General features: G+C 59.7%; 1 protein-coding gene across 1 annotated transcript in view; it reads left to right on the forward strand.

Moving 5' to 3' along the window:
- LOC128061319 (basic proline-rich protein-like) overlaps positions 1–21,013 on the forward strand; it is a 31,236-nt gene extending 10,223 nt beyond the window's left edge. Inside the window, exons 6-9 of the mRNA XM_052653592.1 lie at positions 346–574; positions 873–958; positions 20,488–20,700; positions 20,866–21,013. Coding sequence (XP_052509552.1) covers positions 346–574; positions 873–958; positions 20,488–20,700; positions 20,866–21,013 — 676 coding nt within the window. The remainder of the gene's footprint in view (positions 1–345; positions 575–872; positions 959–20,487; positions 20,701–20,865) is intronic.
- Positions 21,014–26,195: the final 5,182 nt, after the last annotated feature.

Consider the following 26,195-nt stretch of genomic DNA (forward strand, 5'->3'; position numbering starts at 1 on the left):
ATGGTGGGGGGAGCCGCGGTGGGTGCATCAGAAGGGTACTGGGGGCCCGGCCTCAGCAGCCTTGCCTGACAGCCTTGGCACCAAAAGCCTTCACAAGGTCGTGATTCGGTAATTACAGGCTTCCTCTGACAGCCGGGACATAGGTCTGCGCACACGTGTGTGCATGCATGCCTGGCGCTCGTGCATACTGGGGGCTCTGGGGACCGAGAGGGAGCTGGGGTCTGGTTGGTGTCTGACTGCCCCTCCGTCCAGGTCTGAGAAGCGGGGATGCTTGTGGGACTCACAGCCCCGCTCCCAGGCTGGACCCTCCACCAGTCCCACTGTGCCCCTTCCTTCTGCTCGCAGTGTGGACAGACAGAAAGGGCCCAACGGTGCTGGGAGGCTGGGCCTCACCACGCCCGCTCCAGCAGCCTGGGGCGCCCCCAGGGTTGGGGTGGTGGTGCTGGGCCCCAAGACATTCCCTGCCCAGGACAGCTGCCCACCAGAACCAGGTTTCCTCAGGGTGGGCAGCCCTCCATTCCCTCCGCAAGAAGCCAGGAAGCCTGAGACCCTCACCCGGCCCTCTGGGACCAGGGTAGGACTGTGGCCGAGTAGGGGGCAGCTCCCCTCAGGCTTCTGTGGGGAGGGCACCTCTGCGTGGGACGGGGCACCCTCAGGCCACGGAGAGCCTAGCGGGGCTTCCAGAACTGGGCTCCTGCCGCGGCCCCGGGGAGTCAGCAGTCAGGGGATGTAGTGTGTAATTCCTGCACTCCATGCATCTGTATGGAGTGTAGTGGTCGCAGCTGTGAGTCTGGCCTTAGGGAGATGGGAACCCAGAAATGAATGGGGCGGGGGTGGGGCAGGGAGGCACGCAGCCCTCCCGCTCCCCGCAGGCTGTGCGCAAGGCCCAGCAGCCCGCAGCTCTCCTAGGCGTCCTGCTCACCTTGGTGCAGGTGGGCACGGGGCAGGCTGCCCAGCGGTCAGCTTCAGAGGGAGGGCAGAGTCATAGCCGATGGGTGCAGGGAGGGAAGGCATGAGCAGGCAGCCCCTCCCGACGACTCTGCTCTGAAGTGATGGCCATGGGCCGGGCGCCTCCTCCCTTTGGAAGCTGACCGAGGGAGCCACTTCCCTGCTGCTGCAGAGAGGAAGCCCTCGGTGGGCTTTGGGACCCCCTGGGTGAGCAGGAGAGCCGGCGCACGGTCCTCCGTCTCCTCAGGCTGCCCGGCTCCCCTCAGCGTCAGCCGTGGCCCCCGACCTGCCCATCTCAGGCCAGGCCAGGCCCCTGGGTTCCCTCTTCCCACCTGGAGGGGCGGGTCCTGCCTGAGGGGTGAGGGGCTGGGGGCTGACACCCAGCCTCCCCCCGGGAGCCCGGGAAGGTGGAGGCACACGCCTGCTCTCCCAGTTTGATTCTCCCCCAGGGAGGAAAGGCACCACTTTAATGAGGCTGCCCCGGATCTGAATCAGGCCTGGCCTTGCAGGAGATGGGTGGAGGCGCAGTGGGAAGCTGGGTTCGCTCGCTGATGCTGGGCACTGGGCTGCTGGGGGCAGGGGGGCAGGGCAGCTGCCCAGGTGTGAGCTTACAGGGAGGCCCCGCCCGGGGAGCACAGGCGGTGAGAGCGGCCACAGTCCTCACTCCTGCCAAGCCCGAGAGGCGCCCGGCTTCCCCTGGGGTGTGGACGGTGAGCGTAGGGAGGGGCAAGAAGGGCCCCCCAGTCTGTGCCCCACGGTTGCGTGTCCTGCGGGTGAGATCTCGTGTGCGGCTGGAGTGGACGGCCCGCGTGGGGACCAGGCTCTCATTGCAAAGTGGAGACTGGCAGGGGGGGCATGGCCTGGGACCCCAGCCCATGAGCTCCTGGGACAGCAGTCCTCAGCGTGGGGCACCGCCCCGGGGTGCGCCGGGGCTGACATGCAGAGTCGGTGCCCCAGCCCCGGCGGTGATGGAGCCTGGCCCGGCCCTCCTGCGAGGCTGAGGGCCCACTTCCGCTCGCATCATGAGCCAGGTGCGGGCGGGCCTGTGATGGGCCCTGTGTCTGCACAGCTGCAGCTGCGACTCAGAGCCCTGGGCTCCAAGGTGGGGAGGATGGGAAGTCTTGCCTTCTGTTCTGTGGCTTTGGCAGCTCTGGCTCTGAGAGGCTGCGGTCAGATCACCCCAGGAGGGTGAGTGGAGCGTGGGGCCAGGAGGCCTGGAGCCGCTGGAAGGGCGGCCTCTGAGTGAGAGTGAGCGCTGGACCAGAGGCGCCACATCCTGCTCCTCGTGGTCACGCACGGTGAGGGACCACCCTGGCACGTGGCTGCTTCCTGGTCAGCTATCCTGGGCTGCCCACCAGAGTCCGGGAGTAGGGGGAGACTGAGACAGGAAAAGACAACTCCCATGAGAGGGGTCAGCGGAGCAGTATGTCCCTTGCTGGGGATGGGTGTTCAGAGCTGGACGTGCTCCACAGGGTTTTCCAGCTGCAGTGGAAATTCTTTGCTCTCCCAGCTCTGCCCCCTGTTCAGCTCATCCTGCCCGTGCCCCCGAGGTGACTGGAGGTGGCCCTGGGCTGGACTCGTGGGCAGAGGACTCAGCAGTGGTTGGAGCCCCTCTAGGGCCCCTGGGGACCCCCAGGGCTCAAGTTCTGTGGGCCTGAGCTCTGGCCTTAAAAAGATCTGCAGTGCCCCTCTCAGCCCCCGCGGCCTGGCTCCCCTTTCAGAGAGCAGCTCCCTCTTGTCTGGGTTTGGGGCACCTCCAGGCATGTGGCTCAGAGTGGGGAAGACTCACAATGCCACAGACAGAACGTCACTCCTGCCGCAGTGTGGGCCGCTTGCCTGCGGGCCCTGGTCCCTCTCGCTCTCCTTCCTTGGAAATCAAGGATGAATTTGACCCTGAGGCTGTACCTTCAGGCTGCAGCTCTTCCTGAAGTTGATCCAGGGCTGCGGGGCTGAGAGGCAGGGGCTGGTGGGAGGCAGTGAGACGGTGCATCCGGGTCAGGACCTGGGCCCTGCCCTGGTGACATGTGCTTGGGGAAGGACCAGGGGAAAGGCACGTATGAAAGCCTGTGGACTCGTTCAGTCCTTTCAGCGGCAGGCTGGGCTCGCCCGGAGCAGGGACCTCGCAAAGCAGCGCTCAGCCTCGAGAATCCCTTCTGTGTCCCAGGCCTCCGGGGAGGGAGCGTCCTGAAGCTGCCGTTCTCTGTCCTCATTGTCAGAGGAGAGGCAGGCCCTGGCCTGCAGTCCCGCACCCGCGTGGCCCTGGCCCGCCCCCAGGCCTGCGCTCACTCACTCATGCCCAGGCACCCTGCCCTCAGGGCCCTTACGGCCTCAGGGAACTGGGCAGTAAACAAAAGAGGGTCACTTCACCGCAATTATGGTAACTGGTGTGGAGTAAAAGCTGCCCAGTGTCCCAAGGGTTTACGATGGGGGCGCCCAGCACGTGGGGGTCGTGGGGCCCCACCCTCACTCATGGGCTGTGGAGGGGCCTTCTCCCCAGACGGGGGTCCCGCGGGCGCCTGTGTGGTGGGCTCCGCGTGTGCAGCAGCGTGCGGCCTGCAGGGCGGGGGTGGGGTCTGCGCTGGGGGTGGCCTCTGGTGCTGGAGGGACTGGGTGTCACCTCTGCCCACGGTTCCCAGGTGGCCTCCGGCGCTCACTTTCCCTCTTCGTCACTGCTCCCTCCTCTGTGAAATGAGGAGGTTGGGCGAGGAAATCCCGCTGGCCCTCCTCAGAGCCCCAGGAACGTGTCCGTGGTTTGCAGAGGCCAGACTGCCTTTCGTCCCCTGAGGCTGGGACAGGGATTTGGGACCAGGACAACTCTGCTCTCCGGCAGGGGATGGAGGCCAGGCCGAGTGCCCGGGTCTCCCAGGTGGCTGGCATCAGAGGTGGAGACGGATGGGGCAGCCCGCAGGACTCAGGGTGGACACCAGGCAGCCATCAGGCAGCTGACCAGACGGGGGAGGTGAGGGCGTCGGACAGACGCTCCGGAAAAGCACAGAGCCTTGCCGGGAGAGTGTTTGTGCAGAGGCGGCGTGGTGGGTGACCTTCCAAGGTCTCCCCTCAGACAAGTCTGTGGCTCCCTCCTCGCCTTCCCACTGATGTCAGCGCCGTCTGGGTGTCTCTTGGAAATGAGTTTTGGGGCATAAACTGTCCCCAGTTCACGTCCCTGATGACACATGTGGCTAGCTGTGAGCTGTCACACTCCATCACATCGAGCCCAATTACACCTTTGCTCTCTTGTCCTGCTGTAATAGAAATATGGCTTCTGAGAAGTGTATTAGTTGCTGGTGGTGTGATTGCTGGGGAGGCTGGGCTTGGGGGTGAAGGGAGGCCAGGATGTTTCATGCTTCAGACCCAGAAACGAGGGCGGGAGACAGACTCTTCAGGGAACCTGGGACAGTGCTGTCCCTGGAAACGGGGGCAATCAAACGCCCTCTCCAGGGGCCTTTGTGTCCTTGGGCTTTTTTGTTGTCATTACCCGCGGCCACAGGTTCTCCGTGTGTATGTGGGTGGGGGGCTGTCCGGTGAACCCCCACCCCACTTCCATGAGGGAGACTCTCCATGTCTTTAAAAGTTATTCACAAGGTCAGAGAGGCCATAGGATTAACCTGACATGTGAAGTATTTCACGTGGATGCGGAGGGCGTTTCTGAAGAGAAATGTGGTTGGACATTGTGCCAGAAGACCAAGCAGGCGGTGAGACCGCCTTCCAAGAGGAGGGGCTGGGCTGGGCTGGGCCTGGGAAGGGCAGGCTGACCAGTGGGACTGCCGTGGACCCAGAGTCTCTGCGGGTGTGGGGGGAGCTGAGGTCAGGTGGGTCACTGCGCTCAGTGAGGGGGAGGACGGCGTGGGGCGGAGGGGCTTAGCAGGGCGATCAGCGCCAGATGTGGTCACGTGGTCTCAGGGTAAGGGGGTGTGTGTGACAGTCAGGGCTGCGGAAGGACATGCAAGTGCCCCCTCCACCCGTTCTGCTCGTTTAAACCCAGGAGGCTGTCGTCTCCTGCTGAAGTAGCTCTCTTTTTGGTTGTGGTCCATTCACAATTGCAGAATGTTTGGCCTGCAAAAGCCACCACCACTCCACCCTAGGGTTGAAGGGAGTCGAGAGCCAGGTCCCCGAGGAATATGGCTTCTCGGTCTTTCAGCAGGGACTCCAGTCTGGGGCTCAGGATAGACTCAGCCCCCTCTTTTCAACACAACCTTGATATTTTTCCAAATGTTCCCAGTGAATTTCAGGGTTTATGCTAGAAACGCGTAAACCTAATCTGAAGCTACTTTGCCACTAACAGAGGTCAGATGCTCAGTGCTATAATGCTTTGACCCCCTTCTCCGCTAGACTTCAAGGACCCACAGGAGGGTCATAATCTTTGGACCCTCAGTTCTGGACTTTGGACGTATGACCTTGAAAGATCCTGACACCTGACCTCTAGCCTCTTGACAGGACCCTTCCGAATCCCCCCACATCCTTGACATGTCCTCCTGTTATCCACATAGCCTCCACATTTCCCTTGCGAATTCCTCCCCGCTGAGGCTCACCGGGTCAGTCCTGTTTTCTCGCTTTTAGCTGTTCTGAAAGGATCTCAGCCTCTCAGATCAGGTGGTCATGCCCAGTTTAGGTGATGAGCAGGTTGGGAGGGTGCACTTCCCCGTCTCTATGCTCCAGAACATCTTCCTGTTTATTTGTTGTTGTTTTAAATTTATTAATTTTAAATTGGAGGATAATTGCTTTACCAATATTGTGTTGGTTTTTGCTGTGTATCAATGTGAATCACCCATAGATATACGTATGTCCCCTCCCTCGTGAACCTCCCTCCCTTTTTAAAAACATTATTTATTTTTAATTGGAGAATAATGATAGAAGGATGGAACACCCCAAGGCACCTCCTGAAATGCCGAAGCCTCGGGGTGCTGAGATCATGGGCCGTGTTGTGCGGCGGTTCAGCACCATGGACAGAGCCCGGCGCTGCGCCCTGGAAGGAGGGTCCGGCTGGCTGCGTCCTAACCTTCCGGGGAGACAGACGCGGGGGCTGACGGGAAACCTGGTGCTGTGGGCACTGTTCCCGCCCTTTGAGACGCGGCCACGCCCCCTTCTTCCCCTGGGTCCACTGTTTCCGATAGAACGGGCGATGGACTCCCGAGCGCCGCACAGTGAGCCCTGGTGTCTGCCTTGCCTTCGCCACGAGGCCTTTAACAGCAGCGAGGCAGGCGTGGCCCGGGTTGGCGGGCCCTTGGCTTGCGGGTGTTGGGAATACACGACCTCAGGTCCTGCAGCCTGACTGTGGTCTCCCAGCGTCAGTGACTTGCTGATTGTCTTTGTTCCGATACCTTATCACCCGCTCCTCTCGTGCAGCATCCAGACTGGGGTGGTGGGCGCCAGCTTTTGTGGTGAATGCTGTCCTGTGGGGCTTACTTGGGGCCCCTGCCCCAAAGTGAGGCTGGAGTAGGGAGGGGGCTGCATAGGGATTCGGGATCGGTGGGTGGGAGCAGGTGATGGAGCTACAGGGTGGAGGCAGCTGTAGCTGGGAGGAGGTGTGGGGTGGGCAGGATGCGATGGGACCCCGTGCCGGGGAAGGCGGGCAGGGACTGGCATTGCTCAGGACTCAGAGGGCCCTGGAGCAGGGCGGCACTGCTTTCCGGCCTCTTGATCCCCCTGGACAGGGTCCTTCCTCTGCTTCCGGAGCTCAGGACACCCTTCGGTGGAGGAAACCTCTCCTGCCTCTGTCCCTTCCCCTCCACCCTTCCACCCACAGTGCCTCCGGGACCACTGTATGCCCTCTGAAACTGATCCTCCACACCCTCCCGGCTTCCTGTCCAGGGCACATGGCTGGGCCAAAGGTCTAACGTTCATCCCTCGAGTTATGAGAGACAGCTCAGCTGCCACCCTCCTCATGGGGCCACTAGGACCCTCCAGGATTTACCTAGCAAAAGCAAAAACCCAGGCCGCACTCAGGCCACTTTCTGTCTCCCCTTGGGTGCCTCTCCCCTCATGTTGCACTCAGACGCCCGGGTGGGGCCCCTGCTACCCAGGCCTCCCCTCCTTGTCCCCTCCTCCAGGCTGTACGTTGGGCAGAGCTTCCCCGTGCCCTGGCCCTCCCACAGGCTGTACCTTGGGCAGAGCTTTCCCGTGCCCTGGCCCTCCCCCAGGCTGTGCGCCGGGCAGAGCTTCCCTGTGCCCTGTGCCCTGGCCCTCCCCCAGGCTGTGCGCCGGGCAGAGCTTCCCTGTGCCCTGTGCCCTGGCCCTCCCCCAGGCTGTGCGCCGGGCAGAGCTTCCCCGTGCCCTGGCTGGCCCTCCCCCAGGCTGTGCATCAGGCAGGGCTTCCCATGCCGTTGGTACCGCCAGGTGGTCGCTGCCTTCCCCCCGATGGGCGGAAACAGATCCACCAGAGGGGCAGGCACGTCCTGGCAGACAAGCCCGGTGTCCATGTGTGGGCACAGAGTTCTTGGGCAGGAAAGGAGACCTGGGGCTTCCCTCTGGCACCAGGAGAGCTTGTTGCCCAGGTTCAGTCTGGAAAGCCAGTGCCAAACAGGGAGGTGGTTCTGGGGAATGGGGCCAGGCTGGGGGAGCAAGCTGGGGCCCCTGCCTCACTGCGGGAGCTCCAGGCACCGTCCTAAATCTGTTCCCTGTCTCATCCCCTCCTGGGCCCCGTGAACAACAGCTGATCCATGAAGCCTGACTGCGACCCACTCTCAGAAAGAGGTCGGCAAGGACTTGGGCTTGTTGGGTTGTAAACCAGCGTCCTGTTTGGCACTGGTCCCTGGAAGATGCTGAATGACTGTTGACCGGATGCATGCTGGGGTAGGGGCCTGTCTGTGGGCACTCAGTGGTGTGCTGTTAGAGGGGCCTGCCATCCAGCAGGCTTGGTCCTAAAGGCCTGTCCTCTTTGTCTGTGAGAGTCCAGGGTTCTGTGACCTCTCCTTGGGGAAGGCACCTTCAGGAAGAGGCCGGGGCTGCACTGGCAAGGGCATCTTTCTGGGGACACGGAGCTTGGGACCTTCTGCCCAGACACGTCTGCCACCAGACATGCCTGTCGACCTTGAGAGAGAGCAGGTCTGTGTGCTTCTCGATTCTTGGAAATCCTTGTTGGGAGGCTCCCGAGTGTCGGCCTCAGCGTGGCTGGTGCCTTGCTGGCCATCTGTTCAGCAGGGTGACAGCCATCTGGATACTGTGTCACTTTGCAGAGGTGGGCGTCCGTGGGACCCCAGGTGGGCAGGGGGTGGGGGAGACACTGGCTGCTGTTAGGGGGAAGGAGGTGGGGTGGGTTCGGTCCTGGCTCCAGCTGCTCCATGCTGTGTGTCTGGCTCTGGCCCTGACGGGGATGAATAATTGATGGTGACTAATGGATCGTTGCTCTTGCATGAGAGACTCCGCGGGGACCAAGCAGGCTTGTGCAATCGGGTGCTCCGCTGCCCTCCCGGTGGGTGTGGGTCTCCCGGCTTCCCTTGACTCTCAGAACCCTGGGGTGGTGGGTGCTTCCCAGAGCGAAGGGGGCATCTTTCTCAGGGTGAACTTTCTGGGAGGGGCAGGGCCCTCAGTCCTCAGTTCTGGGGACTGGGCTTGCCTGCTTTGCGGGGTGTCTCTACTGCCCGACATTTGGAATGCTGGTGAACTTCCAGGGGAGGCAGCAGGCAGCCCCGAGGTGTCCGAGAGGCAGTGGGATAGTGATGGTGGACAGGGGGACACACGCCGGCCCCCCGGTTCTTAGAACAGACCCGGAGCGTGAACTCATCTCACCGACGAGGAAGGAGTCTCGGAGGAGTGAGGTGATGTGCCTGAGGTCATGTGTCTGGTGGGTGGTAAATGATGTCACCGGGACCCCAGGATAGAATTACAGCCACAGCAGCAGTGTGCTGAGAAGGCTGGCTGGCCCCCGTGGGGGACGGGAGGATGGGAGTGTGTGTGTGTGTGTGTGTGTCGGAGAGTGTCTGCCAGCTCGTCCCTGGTGTGTGACGAGGGGTCTGAACCAGTCTTTCCCTCCATCACCTGCCCCGGCCCCCCGATCTCTGCACGGTGGGCGTGCAGCAGAGCCTGTGTTCAGGGGGGACACAGGGACGGGACTCACCTGGGGGGCTGGCTCCTAGGTGGGGATGGAGGGGTAGCTGCCCCCGCCACCCCCGGCTAGGGTGGCGCCTGCTCCCTTGGAGCCACTCCCTGCACTGTTTATCCGTCCACGGACTTGCCGGCTACAACCAGAGCCTGCACATCCTGAGTCCCTTGTGATCTTTCCTCTGCCACTCTGCCCGGGGCTCCGTCACCTCCAGAGGTGGGCGAGGGGCTGCCTGAGGCCCTGCTTCCTGCGCAGGCCATTGGCCCGCACTCACAAGCTCTGCAAGACCCTGGGAGATGGGTCGGTTCCTCCGACTGTTTCCACGTCCTACAAGCTCCTTCTGGGGTCGGGAAGCTGTCCAAGCCCCAGGTCCCTTGCCACAGCTGCCCAGTCGGTCTGCACTTCTTCCCGCAATACTCCTGTAACGTCGGGGTGGGGGCACCACGCATGCTTGCTCAGCAAGTGGGGAATGGGATGCGGGATTTGGGTGCGGTGCCAGGTGCCTTGGTAGCTCTCTCCACGAGGAAGCAGAAGGCCCCCCAGGAGTGTCCCCTGCTCATGCGTCAGTCCTCTGTGAGTGTGTTCTCTGTGAGGAGTGTCCTCTGTGAGTGTGTCCTCTGTGAGGAATGTCCTCTGTGAGTGTGTCTTCTGTGAGACTGTCCTCTGTGAGAGTGTCCTCTGTGAGAGTGTCCTCTGTGAGTGTGTCTTCTGTGAGTGTCCTCTGTGAGACTGTCCTCTGTGAGTGTGGACTCTGTGAGTGTGTCCTCTGTGAGAGTGTTCTCTGTGAGATTGTTTTTTGTGAGTGTGTCCTGTTTAAGTATGTCTTTTGTGAGTGTGTCCTCTGTGAGTGTCCTCTGTGAGACTGTCCTCTGTGAGTGTCCTCTGAGAGTGTGGACTCTGTGAGGAGTGTGTCCTCTGTGAGATTGTTTTCTGTGAGTGTGTTTTCTGTGTGTCCTGTTTGAGTGTGTCTTTTGTGAGTGTGTCCTCTATGTGAGTGTCCTCTGTGAGTGTGTCCTTTGTGAGACTGTCCTCTGTGAGTGTGTCCTCTGTGAGTGTGTCCTCTGTGAGTGTGTCCTCTATGTGAGTGTCCTCTGTGACAGTGTCCTCTGTGAGAGTGTCCTCTGTGAGTGTGTCCTCTGTGAGTGTGTCCTCTGTGACAGTGTCCTCTGTGAGAGTGTCCTCTCTGAGTGTGTCCTCTGTGACAGTGTCCTCTGTGAGTGTGTCCTCTGTGAGAGTGTTCTCTGTGAGATTGTTTTCTGTGAGTGTGTCCTGTTTGAGTGTGTCTTTTGTGAGTGTGTCCTCTGTGAGACTGTCCTCTGTGTGCCCTCTGTGAGTGTGTCCTCTGTGAGACTGTCCTCTGTGAGTGTGTCCTCTGTGAGTGTGTCCTCTATGTGAGTGTCCTCTGTGTGAGTGTCCTCTGTGAGTGTGTCCTCTGTGAGAGTGTCCTCTGTGAGTGTGTCCTCTGTGAGTGTGTCCTCTGTGACAGTGTCCTCTGTGAGTGTGTCCTCTGTGACAGTGTCCTCTGTGAGAGTGTCCTCTGTGAGTGTGTCCTCTGTGAGAGTGTTCTCTGTGAGATTGTTTTCTGTGAGTGTGTCCTGTTTGAGTGTGTCTTTTGTGAGTGTGTCCTCTGTGAGACTGTCCTCTGTGTGTCCTCTGTGTGTCCTCTATGTGAGTGTCCTCTGTGTGAGTGTCCTCTGTGAGTGTGTCCTCTGTGAGTGTGTTCTCTGTGAGTGTGTCCTCTGTGAGTGTGTCCTCTGTGACAGTGTCCTCTGTGAGAGTGTCCTCTCTGAGTGTGTCCTCTGTGAGAGTGTTCTCTGTGAGATTGTTTTCTGTGAGTGTGTCCTGTTTGAGTGTGTCTTTTGTGAGTGTGTCCTCTGTGAGACTGTCCTCTGTGTGTCCTCTGTGAGTGTCCTCTGTGTGAGTGTCCTCTGTGAGTGTGTCCTCTGTGAGTGTGTTCTCTGTGAGTGTGTCCTCTGTGAGTGTGTCCTCTGTGACAGTGTCCTCTGTGAGAGTGTCCTCTCTGAGTGTGTCCTCTGTGAGAGTGTCCTCTCTGAGTGTGTCCTCTGTGAGAGTGTTCTCTGTGAGATTGTTTTCTGTGAGTGTGGCCTGTTTGAGTGTGTCTTTTGTGAGTGTGTCCTCTGCGAGGAGTGGCCTCTGCGTTATATTAACAGGACCATCCCCGCTGGTACCAAGGCCAGAGGAGGAAGGTGCACGCACTGCAGGGGCCCACTTTACAGATGGGGAGACCGAGGTCACGGCAGCATGCCCAAGTTCACACTGCAGGCAGCGGAGGGTGTGGGCACGCACCCTGGTGTCCACCCCGAGTCCAGCGCCCGGGTCTGGGGGCCGTGGTCAGGAGCTCTGCCCACGACAGTGCCTCTGTCTGCCAGCCTCCGCTGCAGAGGAGGGGCACTGCCCCTCCATGAACGTGCCTTCAGCCTTCTTCCAATTTCAGCTTCAGTTCCGGGTTCGCTGCAGGGGACTCGCCATATAGGCGGGCACAGGCTGGGAGATGGGGAAGAAATGACCCCAAAAGGAAACACTAATCACGTGGAAAAGGATCTGTTCTTTAAAAACAGCCCTTCCTGTCTGAGCAGCCGGGCTGGGGTGTCACACCCTCCACTTGCCTCAGCATCCAGTGGGGCAGCCCCTGCGGTCCCTTCGCTGCCCAGCAGTCCCTCAGCCCGCAGCCCGGCTGAAGGTCCCCAGGGGCCCAGGCTCTGGGCTCCTCTCTCTGGCGGGAGGCGGGAGGGCTCAGCGCCCCCGAAGGGGCGGCTGCGGGGCCTTGCGAGCCTCACTCCCTCCCTCTCCAGCTGCCGTGCTGTGGGCCGCCCCGCGCTCCACCAGCTCACGGAGGGCGTGCTGGGGCAGACGCGAGGCTTCTCCGGATGGACAGAGGGACCAGGGAGCCACGGGTGAAGACTCAGGTCCCGGGGGGCTGTGGGGAGCAGAGGGGCAGAGGTGTGAGCGGCCGTGTGCAGGTGGGGAGCTGGCCCCAGGCCCCAGCTCCCCCTGCGGGGTGTGGAGAGTGGCGGGGGGTGGGGGCAGAGAGCTCTGGCTGGCAGAGAGGGGCGGCGGCCCTTGAGGTGATGGGGGGCCTCTGTCTGCCCCCCAGTAGAGTGTTCGAAGTGGGTTTCAGGACAGCTTGCCCTCGGCTCCCTGGGGGACCTGGGTGTGGGGAGCCCCTGCCCCAGACCGCCATCCCGTTCTCTCGGGCTGTCGGAGACCCAGGCAGCAAGCCTTCACCCTCAAGGAGAGAGAAGGTGTCTGTTTCCCGAGACCCTGTCTGTTGGAGGTTAGGACGGGAGGTGGGGGTCACAAGGAGGAGCTCCGAGTCTGGACTGCTGAGCTGCCAGGGGGTCCCTGCCACCCGCTCTCCTTAACTTACGTGTTTCAGCCCTGACGCTGGCCCCGGCCTCTCTTCTCGGTCGGATTTTCCTCTTAGTATGTGTTCCCTTGTTCGGCTCCGCCAGGTCCTGTTGCAGCACGTGGACCTCTTGGTTTGGATCCTTGGCCCGCGGGGTCTCTAGGTGCGGTGTGAACTCAGAGTTGTGACAGCGGGGTCTAGTTCCGCGAGCAGGGACCCCCCGGGCCCCGGTGTGGGAGCGCCGAGCCTGGCCCCTGGACCACCAGGGCGGTCCTGTCGCCGTCGACTTCTAACCGGGACTGAGCGGCCCCTTGCCCTTCCCAGAGGTTTGTGAGAATGCTCAGGGACCCAGGCCGTCCGCCTGCCCCAGGAGGACCCTCGCGTGTGGTGCCTTTGTTTCCGGCTCCAGGTTCTCTTTTTCCTCTTGACTCCACCCACCCTACCGGGGGCCCAGGCCAGCCGCACCCGGGCGTCCGGAGGCCCTGCTGCTCTCCGACTCTGACTCTGCGTCTGACTGCCCGGTCTCCATCCGTCTCGCTTTCTGCAGTTTCTCTCTGCTACGTCTAGACGCACATTCACTTTTTCTGCTTGGAGTTTGCTGGGTTCTTGAACCTGTGGGTTGGTGTCTTTTCTCAGCCCTGAGTATCCTTTGCCGTCTTTCTGTCCGTTTTTCCTCGCTGGGACTCCAGCTCAGGCCTCGTCGTCTTCCTGTGTTCTGCCCTTTCTTCTGCGCGTGTGAGTGTTCGGCTGGGCCCCCTCCCTGCTCTGTCTCCCGGTTCCTTCCTTGCCTCCTCGGCTGCATCAAACCCACAGTGGGGCCTGTCCACCGGGCTCACTGTATTCATCAGCGGCAGGCTTCATGTTCACGTCAGCCCTGCGCCCCTGTGGGTCTCCTGCCCCCTGCTCTTCCTGACCACGCACACTCACGGCATCCCCGAGCTTTAGTTTCATGCCGAGCGTCATGTGTGACGCACCCTGGGCTCTCTCCCCCCAGAGACGGTTTGCATTTGCTCCGGCAGGCGCTGGGGGCATTCCTCGAGCGGGAGGCTTCACTGAAGTTCAAGGCTTCGGTTTCCATCACCAGAGGTGAAAGGTCGGACCAGAAGGCCATCCAGCCCGTGCTGAGATGCACCTCCGTGCTGGGAATAGGGCTTAGAAAGACAGGTAGTTTTTATCAAAGTCTCTCCCGCGTGGGCCCCACCCCAGGGGGCGCTCAGCTGTCCCTCCTGCGGTGTGGACGCCCTCAGGACAAAGGCGCCTACCCTGGACTCCTGCTGCCAGGCTGCAGCCTGGCGTCTCCTTGCTGGGCTTCAGACGCTTTCAGGTGACCATTGGGTGGCATGGAGCTTTCCCCACCGTCTCCTAGGGGGCTGGTCGGAGCCGCCTGGTTTCCCTTTTCTGAGAGGGGGGTCTCCCTGTCTCATCCGTGCACATGTGGCTGCCTCAGCCCGATGCCTGCCCGGGCCCTGGTTGAGGGCTCAGACGGACGGCTTGGGGATGGGGCACGTGGGGAATGGAGAGCGAGGCCCCGGGCTGGGCTGCTCTGACTGCTCCTCCAGACCAGTCCGTGGCCGTGGACGTGACTGGTCACTGGCCCTGACTGGACTCGCCCGGGCCAGCACTGCCCGTGTGGCAGCCTTGGGTGGTCTGCGTGGGCCCAGGCGGGGGTGGGGAAGAGCGTGACTGAGCCAGCCTCCACACCCCCACATTGCACTGTGGCCGTGTGAGCTGTCGAGGGCCTGTGCTGACCGGAGATGTGGGCGCTGGACAGCTGGGATGAACGTCAATACAGATCTGGGACTCGGGCCGCCAGCGTGCCCCTTTCGCCTGCTTCCCAGCACTGCTCCAGGAGGGAGCAGGGAGGGGTAAAGGCACCTGGCACCTTCCCCCGCCCCCGTGTCGTTCAAGCTGGACGTGGCCGTTTGGATGTTGGGAGTGCTTTGGTCTGGGAGCGCGGTAATTAGTCCCGGCAGGAACTTCATTAATCTTGATTTAGTGGCATGTGTAGGCACGCCCCCTCCTACATGGAAGCGACTCTGGAAGCACGTCCTTCTCGGTGATGGCTGCGGGGGCTGAGGGGCTTGGGTTCTCCCCTGCAGGGTGTCAGGAGCCTCCGCCGCCAGATGCCACCAGAGGCTCCCTGGTGTCAGCGGAATTGGGCCCAAGAGCATCTCTGTCCCCTGCGACCTGCCCGTCTGGGTCCAGGGGTATTGGCACCCTGGACCCCTCCATCTGCCCCAGAGTCATGAGGCGGGGTCGCTCGCGCAGGGGCCTGTCGACTGGCAGGGGCTGCGTCCTAAGTCCTCGCTGTGGCCCTGGCTCCCTCTGCCGGCGCGGAGCCCTCACTGATGATTGAGGGCGGCCAGGGGCTTGAGGAGGACAGGGGTGACCGCTGACCAGTCTTCCTTTTGGACGAAGACTGTTCTGAAGTTAGCTGGCAGTGCTGGCTGCCCTCCTCTGTCCTGGGGCCGCACAGGGTGAGCGGTGCGGTCCTTCCGCCTTCTCAGGGTCAGGGCACCTCTGCACCCTGTGACCCTCAGAGACCCCAGGCCGCCCCTACTCCCACCCAGGGAGCTTAGACCAGAGAGATTCGCTTACGCCCTGGGCACCATCTCTGCACCTGTGTGGCACACACCCTAAATTCATCAACCACTTCCACAGACGCTATCAGCCTGCTTGCCCCCACACCATACCCGCGAGTTTTAGATCACATTAAGAAAAAGATTCAAAGCCCACCTCAGGAGTTTCAGCCACACTCTGTGTTGTGCATTAGAGTGTGCAGTGCACGTGTGTCAGGAGGAGTGTGTACAGGTGTTTGCTTACACGTGTCTGTGAATACGTGTGCACTGTTGCTGTACCCTCAGGACCCCGGACCCCCTCGCCCCGGGGACCCTGGACCCCAGCCTCTGTTCTGCTCTTGCCAAGTGGTCTGCCTGTCCATGGTGGCAGGACCCTGGCAGCGTGTACTCAGGGCACCACCCCGAGGGGCTTCTTGAGAAAGTGTAAGCTAAAGTGTCGGCGCCTGTCTCTGGCTAGACTTGTGTTCACACACACACGTGCTCACCATGCCAGTCGCCTGGCACTCTCCGACCCTTTCCACACCTGCCCTCTGCTTGGCTGCACAGGCTGAGAACTCCATCTATCGGCTCCTTTACCAGCTGGGATCTGGGCAGGTTCCGCCCCAAGGCGGGCACTGGCGAGGCTGGAGGCCTCTCCCCCTTTGCCCAGGAGGCTGCTTTGGCAGCCCCGTGTGTCTTCTGTAGCTCTGGCTGCTAACAGACGGCTCAGACTCTGGTCCTCGGGGGCCCCCACCCGTCTGCCAGCCCAGGGAGCTGTGGGCTCCTGCTAGCACCCCACACACACACACCGGGAGCCCTCCCCCGTTTGGCCCCTGCCCTCACACGGTCCCTCCTCCTGGTATTAAGTGTGAGACATAAGGAAGGTGCAGGCGCCAGGGAGGCCTGGGCCATCGGCTTGCTCCGCGGGCCTGTCTGCCCTAGTTTCCTCGGTGGGAAAGTTTCTGGTGGAGAGAATTTTACCATTTCCCCAGCAGATTGGACTAGATTCTGCTGAAACGGGCAGTCAAGCTGTCAGACCACTGGGGAGACTCAAGTTAAATGAGCTGTTTGGCATCCTGAGGATGAGGGATCATGTAACCTTTTTTCCTATTGAGAGCTGCTGACTAAATGACTTATTTTAGTGAGCTCTTTAAAGAAACAAACTGTGCCCCATTTATCTGCTTCTTAATTTAGGAATTGTGATCAAAAAAGTCGATTGAGTAAGCACAATAAATAATAAAAATATAAACTTGGACTAATGACCAGTTAATGTGGAAAGACAGGACAAGGGATGGGGTGAAGGGCGTGAAGACGACGGGAAGGGAAACGGGAGCAGGGGATGTCTGGGGGCTCAGAGGGTCTGGCTGGACTGTTTCTCTCACCCTCGCAGAAGGTGGGCTTTCCCTGGCCTGCGGGTTTCTGCTGCTGCTGGGTACTGACCATCTACCCAGCACCCAACCCGAGAATGTTTCTGTGGCCAGTCACTGCCCTGCCACCCTGTGAGCCAGGGCTGCTACTGGGTGAGTCACGTCAGCTCTGTAAGTGCTGGTTAAATACTTGTTCTGTGCCAGGCCCTGGGTTACGAAGAGGGCTAGAGTCAGCTGCGGCTCAGGGGCTTCCAGCCTGGGTGGGGTGGGGGCTACATATGAGGGCAGAGGGAAGTGAGGAGCCTGGAGGTGTGAGCTGTGATGGGGGGCTGAGCACAGCAGGAGACGCAGCAACCCAGGTGAGGCTTTCTAAGCCGAATCCTGAAAGTGCATCCCACCTGGGAGAGCAGGGGAAGGGTTCTGGGCAAAGGAGCAGCAGGTGTAAAGGCCCAGAGGTGAGAGAGCGAGCCTGTGTCTGAAGCTTTATAACTTGTTGAAGCGGCAGTGCAGAGGGGACACAGCTGGGCTGGGCTGGGCTGGTGGTGCTGGGAAGGAGAGTTGGGGTGAACAGCAGACGAGCGGGTCACAGTGGAAATCAAAACTGTGTCCAGTGAAGCCTCAAGATTCAGCCGCCAGTTGATAAGAACTACACAACAAAGCTACAGTAATCAAAACAGTGTGGTAGAGGCATTAAAACAGACACACAGATCAATGGCACAGAACAGAGAGTGAGCCCAGGTAGAAATCCACACATCTTTGGTCAATTAACGTATGACAAAGGAGCCAAGAATATACAAAGGGGAAAGGGTAGTCTCTTCAATAAATGGTGTTAGGAAAACTGGACGCTAACCTTGCACCATATACTGAAGTCAATTCAAAACAGATTCGAACATAAGACCTGAATCCTAGACAAAATATGAGAGAATACAAGGGCAAAGCTGGAGATAAAGAGGGGAGTTTGAATGTGGGTTCAGTTCAGTCACTCAGTCGTGTCTGACTCTTTGTGGCCCCACGAATCACAGCACGCCAGGCCTCCCTGTCCCTCACCAACTCCCAGAGTTCACTCAGACTCATGTCCATCGAGTCGGTGATGTCATCCAGCCATCTCATCCTCGGTCATCCCCTTCTCCTCCTGCCCCCAATCCCTCCCAGCATCAAAGTCTTTTCCAGTGAGTCAACTCTTCGCATGAGGTGGCCAAAGTACTGGAGTTTCAGCTTTAGCATCATTCCTTCCAAAGAAATCCCAGGACTGATCTCATTTAGGATAGACTGGTTGGATCTCCTTGCAGTCCAAGGGACCCTCAAGAGTCTTCTCCAACACCACAGTTCAAAAGCATCAGTTCTTCGGTGCTCAGCCGTCTTCACGTGGATTGGGTGTTGTATAATATTAGGTAATATTACTGTACCTGGTGTGATATGGCCAGCTAGTCATAAAGAGACATACATATAATTTTTAAATATTTGTTTTATATTGGAATATAGCTGATTAACAATATTGTGTTTCAGGTGTATAGTAAAATGATTCAGTTATACATATACATGTAACTATTCTTTTTCAAATTCTTTTCCCATTTGGTTATTACAGAATATTGACTAGAGTTCCCTGTACTAAACAGTAGGTCCTTGTTCATTATCTGTGTTATATACAGTAGTGTGTACATGTCCATTCCAAACTCCCAATCTATCCCTCCCCCCACACTTTCCCCCTGCTAACCATAAGTTCATTGATATATATATAAGGGATTTTAGTTAGAGGCCTTCACTTATACTGAAGTATTTATGGGAAAAGTAACATGATATCTGGACTCACTTCAAAATGCTCCCCCTCCCAAACAAAGGAGGCCATGAAGGATCTAGGCAAGGGAGATTGCAAACTGTTCATAAATGTTGGGGCCAGGGGCCAAGCATAGGAGGCCCTTCTTTCTGCTTTTCTGTGGGTTTGGTAATACCCACAGCGAAACGTGTTTGTAAGAAGCTGACCCTAAGTTTTGAAGTGGAGCCCATAGAAGCCCACAGTGCCGTGAACAGGCTCCGGGAGTCCCACAGGAAGGGTCTGTTTGGAGGCAAAGCTGGGGCACTCACTGGGGAAAATTGCTCTTTCTGCCAAGGGTGATGCCCCTCGTCTTGGGGCAGAAGGCTGCCTGAGCTCTGTCTCTCGGTGACCGTGTGAATGAGCTGAGGATGACCGTCCGTATCTCCAGATAGCTCCTTCTCCTGGCCAGCTGGGGCAGCCTTGGTGACCCCTTCCTGCTGCCTCCTGGAAGGGGTGGGTGGAGGCCGCCAAGCTGAGCCTGCCCTTGGGGTTTGCAGCTGAGGGTTCCCAAGGGCTTGTGGCCCCTATAGGGCCCTCACTTCCTTGGCCTTTTTCTGACAAGGGGGGCTTTGCACGTGTCAACCTTGGCACCTAGCACTTTGCCTGGTAGAGAGGAGGCTTGTAGAAGTACCGAATAAGTGAGTGAGTGAATGAACAAGTGAGTGGAATGAAAGGGTTAATGGATGAGTGGGTAAACAAGTGAGTGGGTGACTGAGGGAGGGAGGGAGTGAGGGAGGGAGGGAATGAATGAGGGAGGGAGGGAATGAATGAATGAGGGAGGGCATGAGTGAGGGAGGGAATGAATGAGGGAGGGAGGGAGTGAATGAGGGAGGGAGGGAATGAATGAGGGAGGGAGGGCATGAGTGAGGGAGGGAATGAGGGAGGGAGGGAGGGAGGGAATGAATGAGGGAGGGAGGGAGTGAATGAGGGAGGGAGGGAATGAATGAGGGAGGGAGGGAATGAATGAGGGAGGGAGGGCATGAGTGAGGGAGGGAGGGAGTGAGGGAGGGAGGGAATGAATGAGGGAGGGAGGGAATGAATGAATGAGGGAGGGAGGGCATGAGTGAGGGAGGGAATGAATGAGGGAGGGAGGGAATGAGTGAGTGAGGGAGGGAATGAATGAATGAGGGAGGGAATGAATGAGGGAGGGAGGGCATGAGTGAGGGAGGGAGGGAGTGAGGGAGGGAGGGCATGAGTGAGGGAGGGATTGAATGAATGAGGGAGGGAATGAAAAGTGATGAGTGAATGAATGAGTGAGTGAATAAGTGAATGAGTGAGCAAATGAATGAGGGAGGGAATGAATGAATGAGGGAGCAAATGAATGAATGAGGGAGGGCATGAATGAGGGAGGGAGGGAATGAATGAATGAGGGAGGGCATGAATGAGGGAGGGAGGGAATGAATGAATGAGGGAGGGCATGAATGAGGGAGGGAGGGAATGAATGAATGAATGAGGGAGGGAATGAGTGAGGGAGGGAATGAGTGAGGGAGGGAGGGAATGAATGAATGAGGGAGGGAATGAGTGAGTGAGGGAATGAATGAATGAGGGAGGGCATGAATGAGGGAGGGGGTGAACGAGTCAGTGAATGAGTGAGTCAGCTGATGAGGCAGTTGATAGAGGATTACATGGTCCCCAGGGTGAGGGTTTTGTTTGGCCCATCACCTGACGGCGCCCCCAGAAGGTGTCTGGGGCCAAGTGGGGGCTCGTGACCTGAGAACCCAGGGTGGGAAGCGGTGAGCCGCGGCGGGAAGTCCTGCTCCGGAATGCTTGTGGCAGAGAGGGGTGAGGCTGCGGCGGGGCCGGGCGCCGAGCACGCTGCAGCCCGCGGGTGCAGGGCCCCCTCTGTTTCTCGGGACGCGGTGAGCCCCCGGTGCCTGAACTGAACCTGCCGACCCAGAGTCTCTGGGGCTGGGCCTGGGGCCCTGCACTGTACGTTGCTTCCAGGAGAGACTTCATGCACTTAGAATCCAGAGGCGTTTGCCCGAGGCTGCGGGGTGGGGCTCCTGGCAGCTGCGGTGGACAGACTCTAGGCCGGTACCCCTCGCTGCAGCCTGTGAGCTGTGGCCTATGCCCTCCTGTTCCTGGTGAGGAGACAGGCCCCAGGGTCAGTGCAGTCACCCTGGGACTCCAGGCGGAAGTCGGCAGAGTTGGGACCACGGCCTGGACTCAGCATTACCCTGCCTGCGGGGTTCTCTCCGCCTCCCGGTGGGTGTCCCCCTGACGGCTGACCTGACCCACTTCCTGCCCTGAGCTCAGGGGCGGAGAGCTGTCCCTGCGTCCACAGCCTGTGCCCCGGTGGAAACGCCATGTGCAGGGTGGTATCTCCCAGGCTGAGGACTGGCTTGTTTTCATCTAAAGACCTCCTGCCCCTTGGGCCTGGGGGCCCCTCCTGCCAGGCCTGAGTCTGGTGGCAGCGGGGAGGGGCCCCGACCTCCTAGCTCCGAGCGCCGTGTCGCTGGCTATCACCCGCACAGATGGCAGGCTGGCAGTCCTCCAGGCCGGGCCAGCTTGGCCCCCCGCTCTATCCTGGCTGCCCCCGAGCTAGAGCCACCTGTGCCGGAGAGACTGGCCACAGAGCGGGGAGCGGGCGGGGCCCTGCCGCCCTCCCAGTGAGGGGAGGGGCCTGGGGGCACCAAGGGTCACCTGCCACCCGGGACCTTTTCTCTGCTGGCCTCCAGCGCGCGTCGGTCCCTGGGAGAGGGCGGGGTCTCCAGCAGCCTGAGTCAGGCTTTGTTTCCTTAGCTGATTGAGCCCATCCCTTTCCAATTGGAAAGGCAGAGCTGCAGTGAAAAGTTCCCTGGAAATGAGACCCAGGAACAGAAGAAGGGCACCAAGGCAGAGCGTGTGGAATTAGTGTGTCGCCCAGTGGGCAAGCGGAGGGGCCCCTCCCCCCGGAGGCCCCTGCAGCAGACTGGCATCTGATCCAGCAAACGGGGGGCGCAGTCATCTACTCCCCCCAAAGAAGCTCCTTCAGAGAGGGCAGGGTAGGGTGAGGTTGAGCCCCTTGGGTCTGAAGGCGTCTCTTCTCAGTGATGGAGACTCAGCCAGAGGCTTGGGGTCGGGGTTGGTGCTGAGTGGTGCTCCGGCCACAGATGCTGAGGTGCCTGCCCCACCAGGCTGCACCCCAGGACCAGAGCCGAGGGCAGGGCTGCTCAGGGGCGGGACGAGGGCCAGCCGCCAGGTCCCGGAATCAGTAGGGCGGACATCCCAGGCCGCCTGGCCGCCCCTTTTTAGAAGCATTTGGCTGCGCTTTTCCCTGGGATATGAGGAATTTTAGGGGGAAAAAAAAAACAACTAACAAAAAACCCCAGCACTGCATTGCAGAGCCGCTGCGCTGGGCAGGCTCTCCTGTAGTCAGGGCCCGTAGTCACGTCTGCCCTGGGGCCGGAGCTGGAGCCAGGGAGCGGGGGCCCAGCCCAACGACGCCAAGGGATGGCGCCAGGGCCGGGGAAGGACCCGAGGGGCGGGGGCCTCTCCTCCGCCTCCACTTCCCGCCCAGGTGTCTCCATCCTCAAGGGCACGTTTACCTGAAACCTGTCCCTTTACCTGAATCTCCATCCTCATCATTTCTCCCCCTCCTCCCTCAAAAGGGACCGGCATCCTCGACTGTTCACCCACTGCCAGCCCCCCAGGCCCCCAGGGCAACTGGAGGTGAAGGAGCCACTTGGTCACCCAGACCCCACTTATGGGACCAACAGGGCCCCCAGGCCCCCGGCAGAGACTTGACCCACCCAGCCAGTCCCAGAGGGGCGCCGGCTGCTCTGGGGCGGAGCCCGGCTGGGCTAGCTGCTCCAGGTGGCTGCGGGGAGGGGTAGCCAGACCCCAGCACCACATGTGGGGTCAGCCCGACCGCCCCCTCCCTAGCTTTCTCGGAGCCCTGTGCCCCCCACCCTGCAGAGGGGAAGCCCTCCCCCAGCCACTGGCCGGCCCAGAGCCCAGACTGTGTGAGGGCTGTCCTCGGCTCCTCGCCTGGGGCAGCATCAGAGAAGGGGCCGGGGGCGCCTCCCCTGCCCTGGGAGCTGGCACTGGGCAGCCCCGAGTGGGGTGGGCCCTCCAGGGTTCCTGCATCCCAGCATCGCCTGCCTGCTCCCCCCTGGTCCCTCCCAGGGGCCCGTGGTCACCTGGCCCAGAGCGGGAGGGCAGCCCTGGGAAGCGGGCTCCAGGCTGGCGCTTGTCCTCAGGGAGGGAGAGGGCTGGGCTCCTGGAGGCTGGACGCTCACTGCCGGACGAAGCCTCAGGGAGACGGAGCCCAATTAGTACAGGAACCCGCTCTGACCGCTCTTAACAGGGTGTGGACACTGAGGAGCCGGCGGCGCGCTGCCATGGCGTGAGCAGAGGCGGGTCCATCAGGGACACAAGTCGGGGCCCTGTGTGGAGGTGGCGGCCAGGTCTCACCTCCTCCCTCCGAGCACGGGCCCCAGACATGAGAAGGGACCTGGGCATGGCGTCCGGCTCTGGAGACAGGGGCGGGAAGGTCTGCCTCCCAAGGGCTGAGAGGGTCGTGGAAAGAGCGCTCAGCAGGCGGGAGCCCCCTCGGGCCTCAGCTGCCGGCAATGTTCCCTGTCACCGTTGGCTCGTGGGCACTTGACCAGCTGTTGATTTAGTAACAGATAAAGGAAACAGGGGCCTGCGTGAGTCTCAGATGGAGGAGCTGACCAGGACGGCCTCAGGAGGCGGGGTGCATGCCCATCTAGGAGAGCTCTTCCTGCCCGCTCGCCAGCCCTCAGCCTCAGCCCATCCTGAGAGGACGCCGTGCATGCCATCAGCCTGGGCTTCTCCGAGGCCGCCCGCGCCCCCTGCACGTCTCCTCGATGCCCCGCAGGTGACTCGACACCCAGCTTTTGCTCACACCCACCTGCCCACGCCTGGGCTGGCTCTAGGGCTCCCTGCCCCCCGCCAGCGGCCCCCCTCAGCCCCACACCCACCCTCCACGCGCCTCTGTCCTCCCAGAGCCCGCCAGCCTTGGTTGACTCTTTGCAGGGCCCTGAGCCCCCAGATCGTGCAGGAGCTGCTCACTCGGCCTGCTGCTTTCTGTGTGGCTTCAAGCCTCCACTCAGGCGCTGCTTCCTCCAGGAAGCCGCCCTTGATCTTCCTGCTGAGTCCCTCTGGTGGGCTATAGCACCCTCCCTCCCCACTTCACAGTTCCAGGTGTAGCACACATCATGTGTGTGTGTGTGTGTGTGTGTGGTTGTACAGCGTCGGGTGTGTGTGTGTGTGGTTGTACAGTGTCGGGTGTGTGTGTGTGTTTGTACAGTGTCGGATGTGTGTGTGTGTGTGTGTTTGTACAGTGTTGGGTGTGTGTGTGTGTGGTTGTACAGTGTCGGGTGTGTGTGTGTGTGTGTTTGTACAGCGTCGGGTGTGTGTGTGTGTATTTGTACAGTGTCGGATGTGTGTGTGTGTGTTTGTACAGTGTTGGGTGTGTGTGTGTGTGGTTGTACAGTGTCGGGTGTGTGTGTGTGTGTGTGTTTGTACAGTGTTGGGGTGTGTGTGTGTTTGTACAGTGTCGGATGTGTGTGTGTGTGTTTGTACAGTGTTGGGTGTGTGTGTGTGTGTGTACAGTGTTGGGTGTGTGTGTGTGTGTACAGTGTTGGGTGTGTGTGTGTTTGTACAGTGTCGGGTGTGTGTGTGTGTATTTGTACAGCGTCGGGTGTGTGTGTATTTGTACAGTGTCGGGTGTGTGTGTGTGTTTGTACAGTGTCGGGTGTGTGTGTGTGTGTATGTGTGTTTGTACAGCGTCGGGTGTGTGTGTGTGTATTTGTACAGCGTCGGGTGTGTGTGTATTTGTACAGTGTCGGGTGTGTGTGTGTGTTTGTACAGTGTTGGGGTGTGTGTGTGTTTGTACAGTGTCGGATGTGTGTGTGTGTGTGTTTGTACAGTGTTGGGTGTGTGTGTGTGTGTGTACAGTGTTGGGTGTGTGTGTGTGTGTACAGTGTCGGGTGTGTGTGTGTGTGTGTTTGTACAGCGTCGGGTGTGTGTGTGTGGTTGTACAGCGTCGGGTGTGTGTGTGTTTGTACAGTGTCGGATGTGTGTGTGTGTGTTTGTACAGTGTTCGGGGTGTGTGTGCGTGGTTGTACAGTGTCAGGTGCGTGTCTGTGTGTGTTTGTGTGTTTGTACAGTGTCGGATGTGTGTGTGTGTATTTGTACAGCGTCGGTGTGTGTGTATTTGTACAGTGTTGGGTGTGTGTGTGTGTTTGTACAGTGTCGGGTGTGTGTGTGTGTGGTTGTACAGTGTCAGGGGTGTGTGTGTGTGTGTACAGCGTCGGGTGTGTGTGTGTGTGGTTGTACAGTGTCGGGTGTGTGTTTGTGTTTGTACAGTGTCGGATGTGTGTGTGTGTGTGTTTGTATAGTGTTGGGTGTGTGTGTGTGTGTGTGTTTTTACAGTGTTGGGTGTGTGTGTGTTTGTACAGTGTTGGGTGTGTGTGTATTTGTAGTGTCGGGTGTGTGTGTGTGTTTGTACAGTGTCAGATGTGTGTGTGTGTATTTGTACAGCGTCGGGTGTGTGTGTATTTGTACAGTGTCGGGTGTGCGTGTGTGTTTGTACAGCGTCGGGTGTGTGTGTGTGTTTGTACAGTGTCGAATGTGTGTGTGTGTGTGTTTGTACAGTGTCGGATGTGTGTGTGTGTTTGTACAGTGTTGGGTGTGTGTGTGTGTGTACAGCGTCGGGTGTGTGTGTGTGTTTGTACAGTGTCGGGTGTGTGTGTGTGTGTGTGTGTGTGGTTGTACAGCATCGGGTGTGTGTGTGTTTGTACAGTGTCGGATGTGTGTGTGTGTGTTTGTACAGTGTTCGGTGTGTGTGTGTGTGGTTGTACAGTGTCAGGTGCGTGTCTGTGTGTGTGTGTTTGTGTGTTTGTACAGTGTCGGATGTGTGTGTGTGTGTGGTTGTACAGTGTCGGGTGCGTGTCTGTGTGTGTGTTTGTGTGGTTGTACAGTGTTGGGTTTGTCTGTGTGTGTGTGTGTCATTGTACAGTGCTGGGTGTGTGTGTGTGTGGTTGTACAGTGTCGGGTGTGTGTGTGTGTGTGTGTGTGTGTGTGTGTGTGTGGTTGTACGCTGGCAGGTCCCTACGTGGACTGGCTCAGGACACAGCCTTATCTGCTCTCACTCAGCAGGGACCCCCGCCATCGCCAAGCTCGGAGGCTGGCGAGGGTGAAGTAGGCCGCCCACAGAGGTTGTGGGGGGGTGTGAACAGGCAGGGGCGAGGCGGGTTTACGTGAGGAAAGGCTGGAGGAAGACGCCCTGGCCCCTCTGAGATCGAGGCTTGGGCTCAGTGCAGGTCACGCAGGTGCGGGCGACTGTCAGGCTTGGCAGAAAGCTGGCCCATCGGGGGGCACGGCCGGCCGGCGCAGGGCCTCGTGGGGAGAGTGCGCCTTCAGGGTCCCGTGCCTGCCGCTGCCGGGCCTGGAGTGATTAGTTACGTTAATTGGCTCATCCATTTGAGCAGCGGCTAAGGCAGCAGGCCTGAAGACTGGGGAGAGACATTCAATTATTTGCACCGCATCACCCTAATTTCCTCAAGAAGCTCGGCTGAGGAGGAGGTTTGAAAGCCCAATTAATCCGCCTGGGTGAGAGCAGGCAGAGAGTGGGCCCTCGGGGTCTTGAGCCTTGGCACCACTGGAAGACGATGCAGTGATTAGCCCCCTGCCCCTCCATTAAGGACGTGGGTTTGGGAGGCTCTGAGGTGCCACCCCAGAGAGAGTAACTCGGCCGACATCCCGCAGGTCAGCTCTGGGGCGGCCCGCCTCTGTCCTCCCAGCGCCCAGCCCAGCCACTGTTGCCTCTTTCCCGGGTCGTGCAGAAGCTGCTCACTCTGCCTGCTTGGTTTCTGTGCAGGCCAGGCGGAGGGCACGGGCGGGTGGCGGGGCGGGAGCGCCCTCCCCACAGGCAACCCTGCATCAGCATCAGCTGTGCCTGCTCAGCTGAGGGGACTGCCCTCCTGGCTGATGGTCGGTGGGAGTGGGCATCACTTCTGGCTCCACAGTCAGCTTGTGTGGCTTAGGAAAGCTATGCCTCAACTTGCCAATTCTGCAAAATGGGTAGATCATATGTGGCCAGAAACTCACACCTCAGACCTTTAGGAAAGAGAAAGAAAGTGTGGGAGCATTTTGC

This window comes from Budorcas taxicolor, chromosome 16 (genome assembly GCF_023091745.1).
Source record: "Budorcas taxicolor isolate Tak-1 chromosome 16, Takin1.1, whole genome shotgun sequence".
Taxonomy (NCBI): domain Eukaryota; kingdom Metazoa; phylum Chordata; class Mammalia; order Artiodactyla; family Bovidae; genus Budorcas; species Budorcas taxicolor.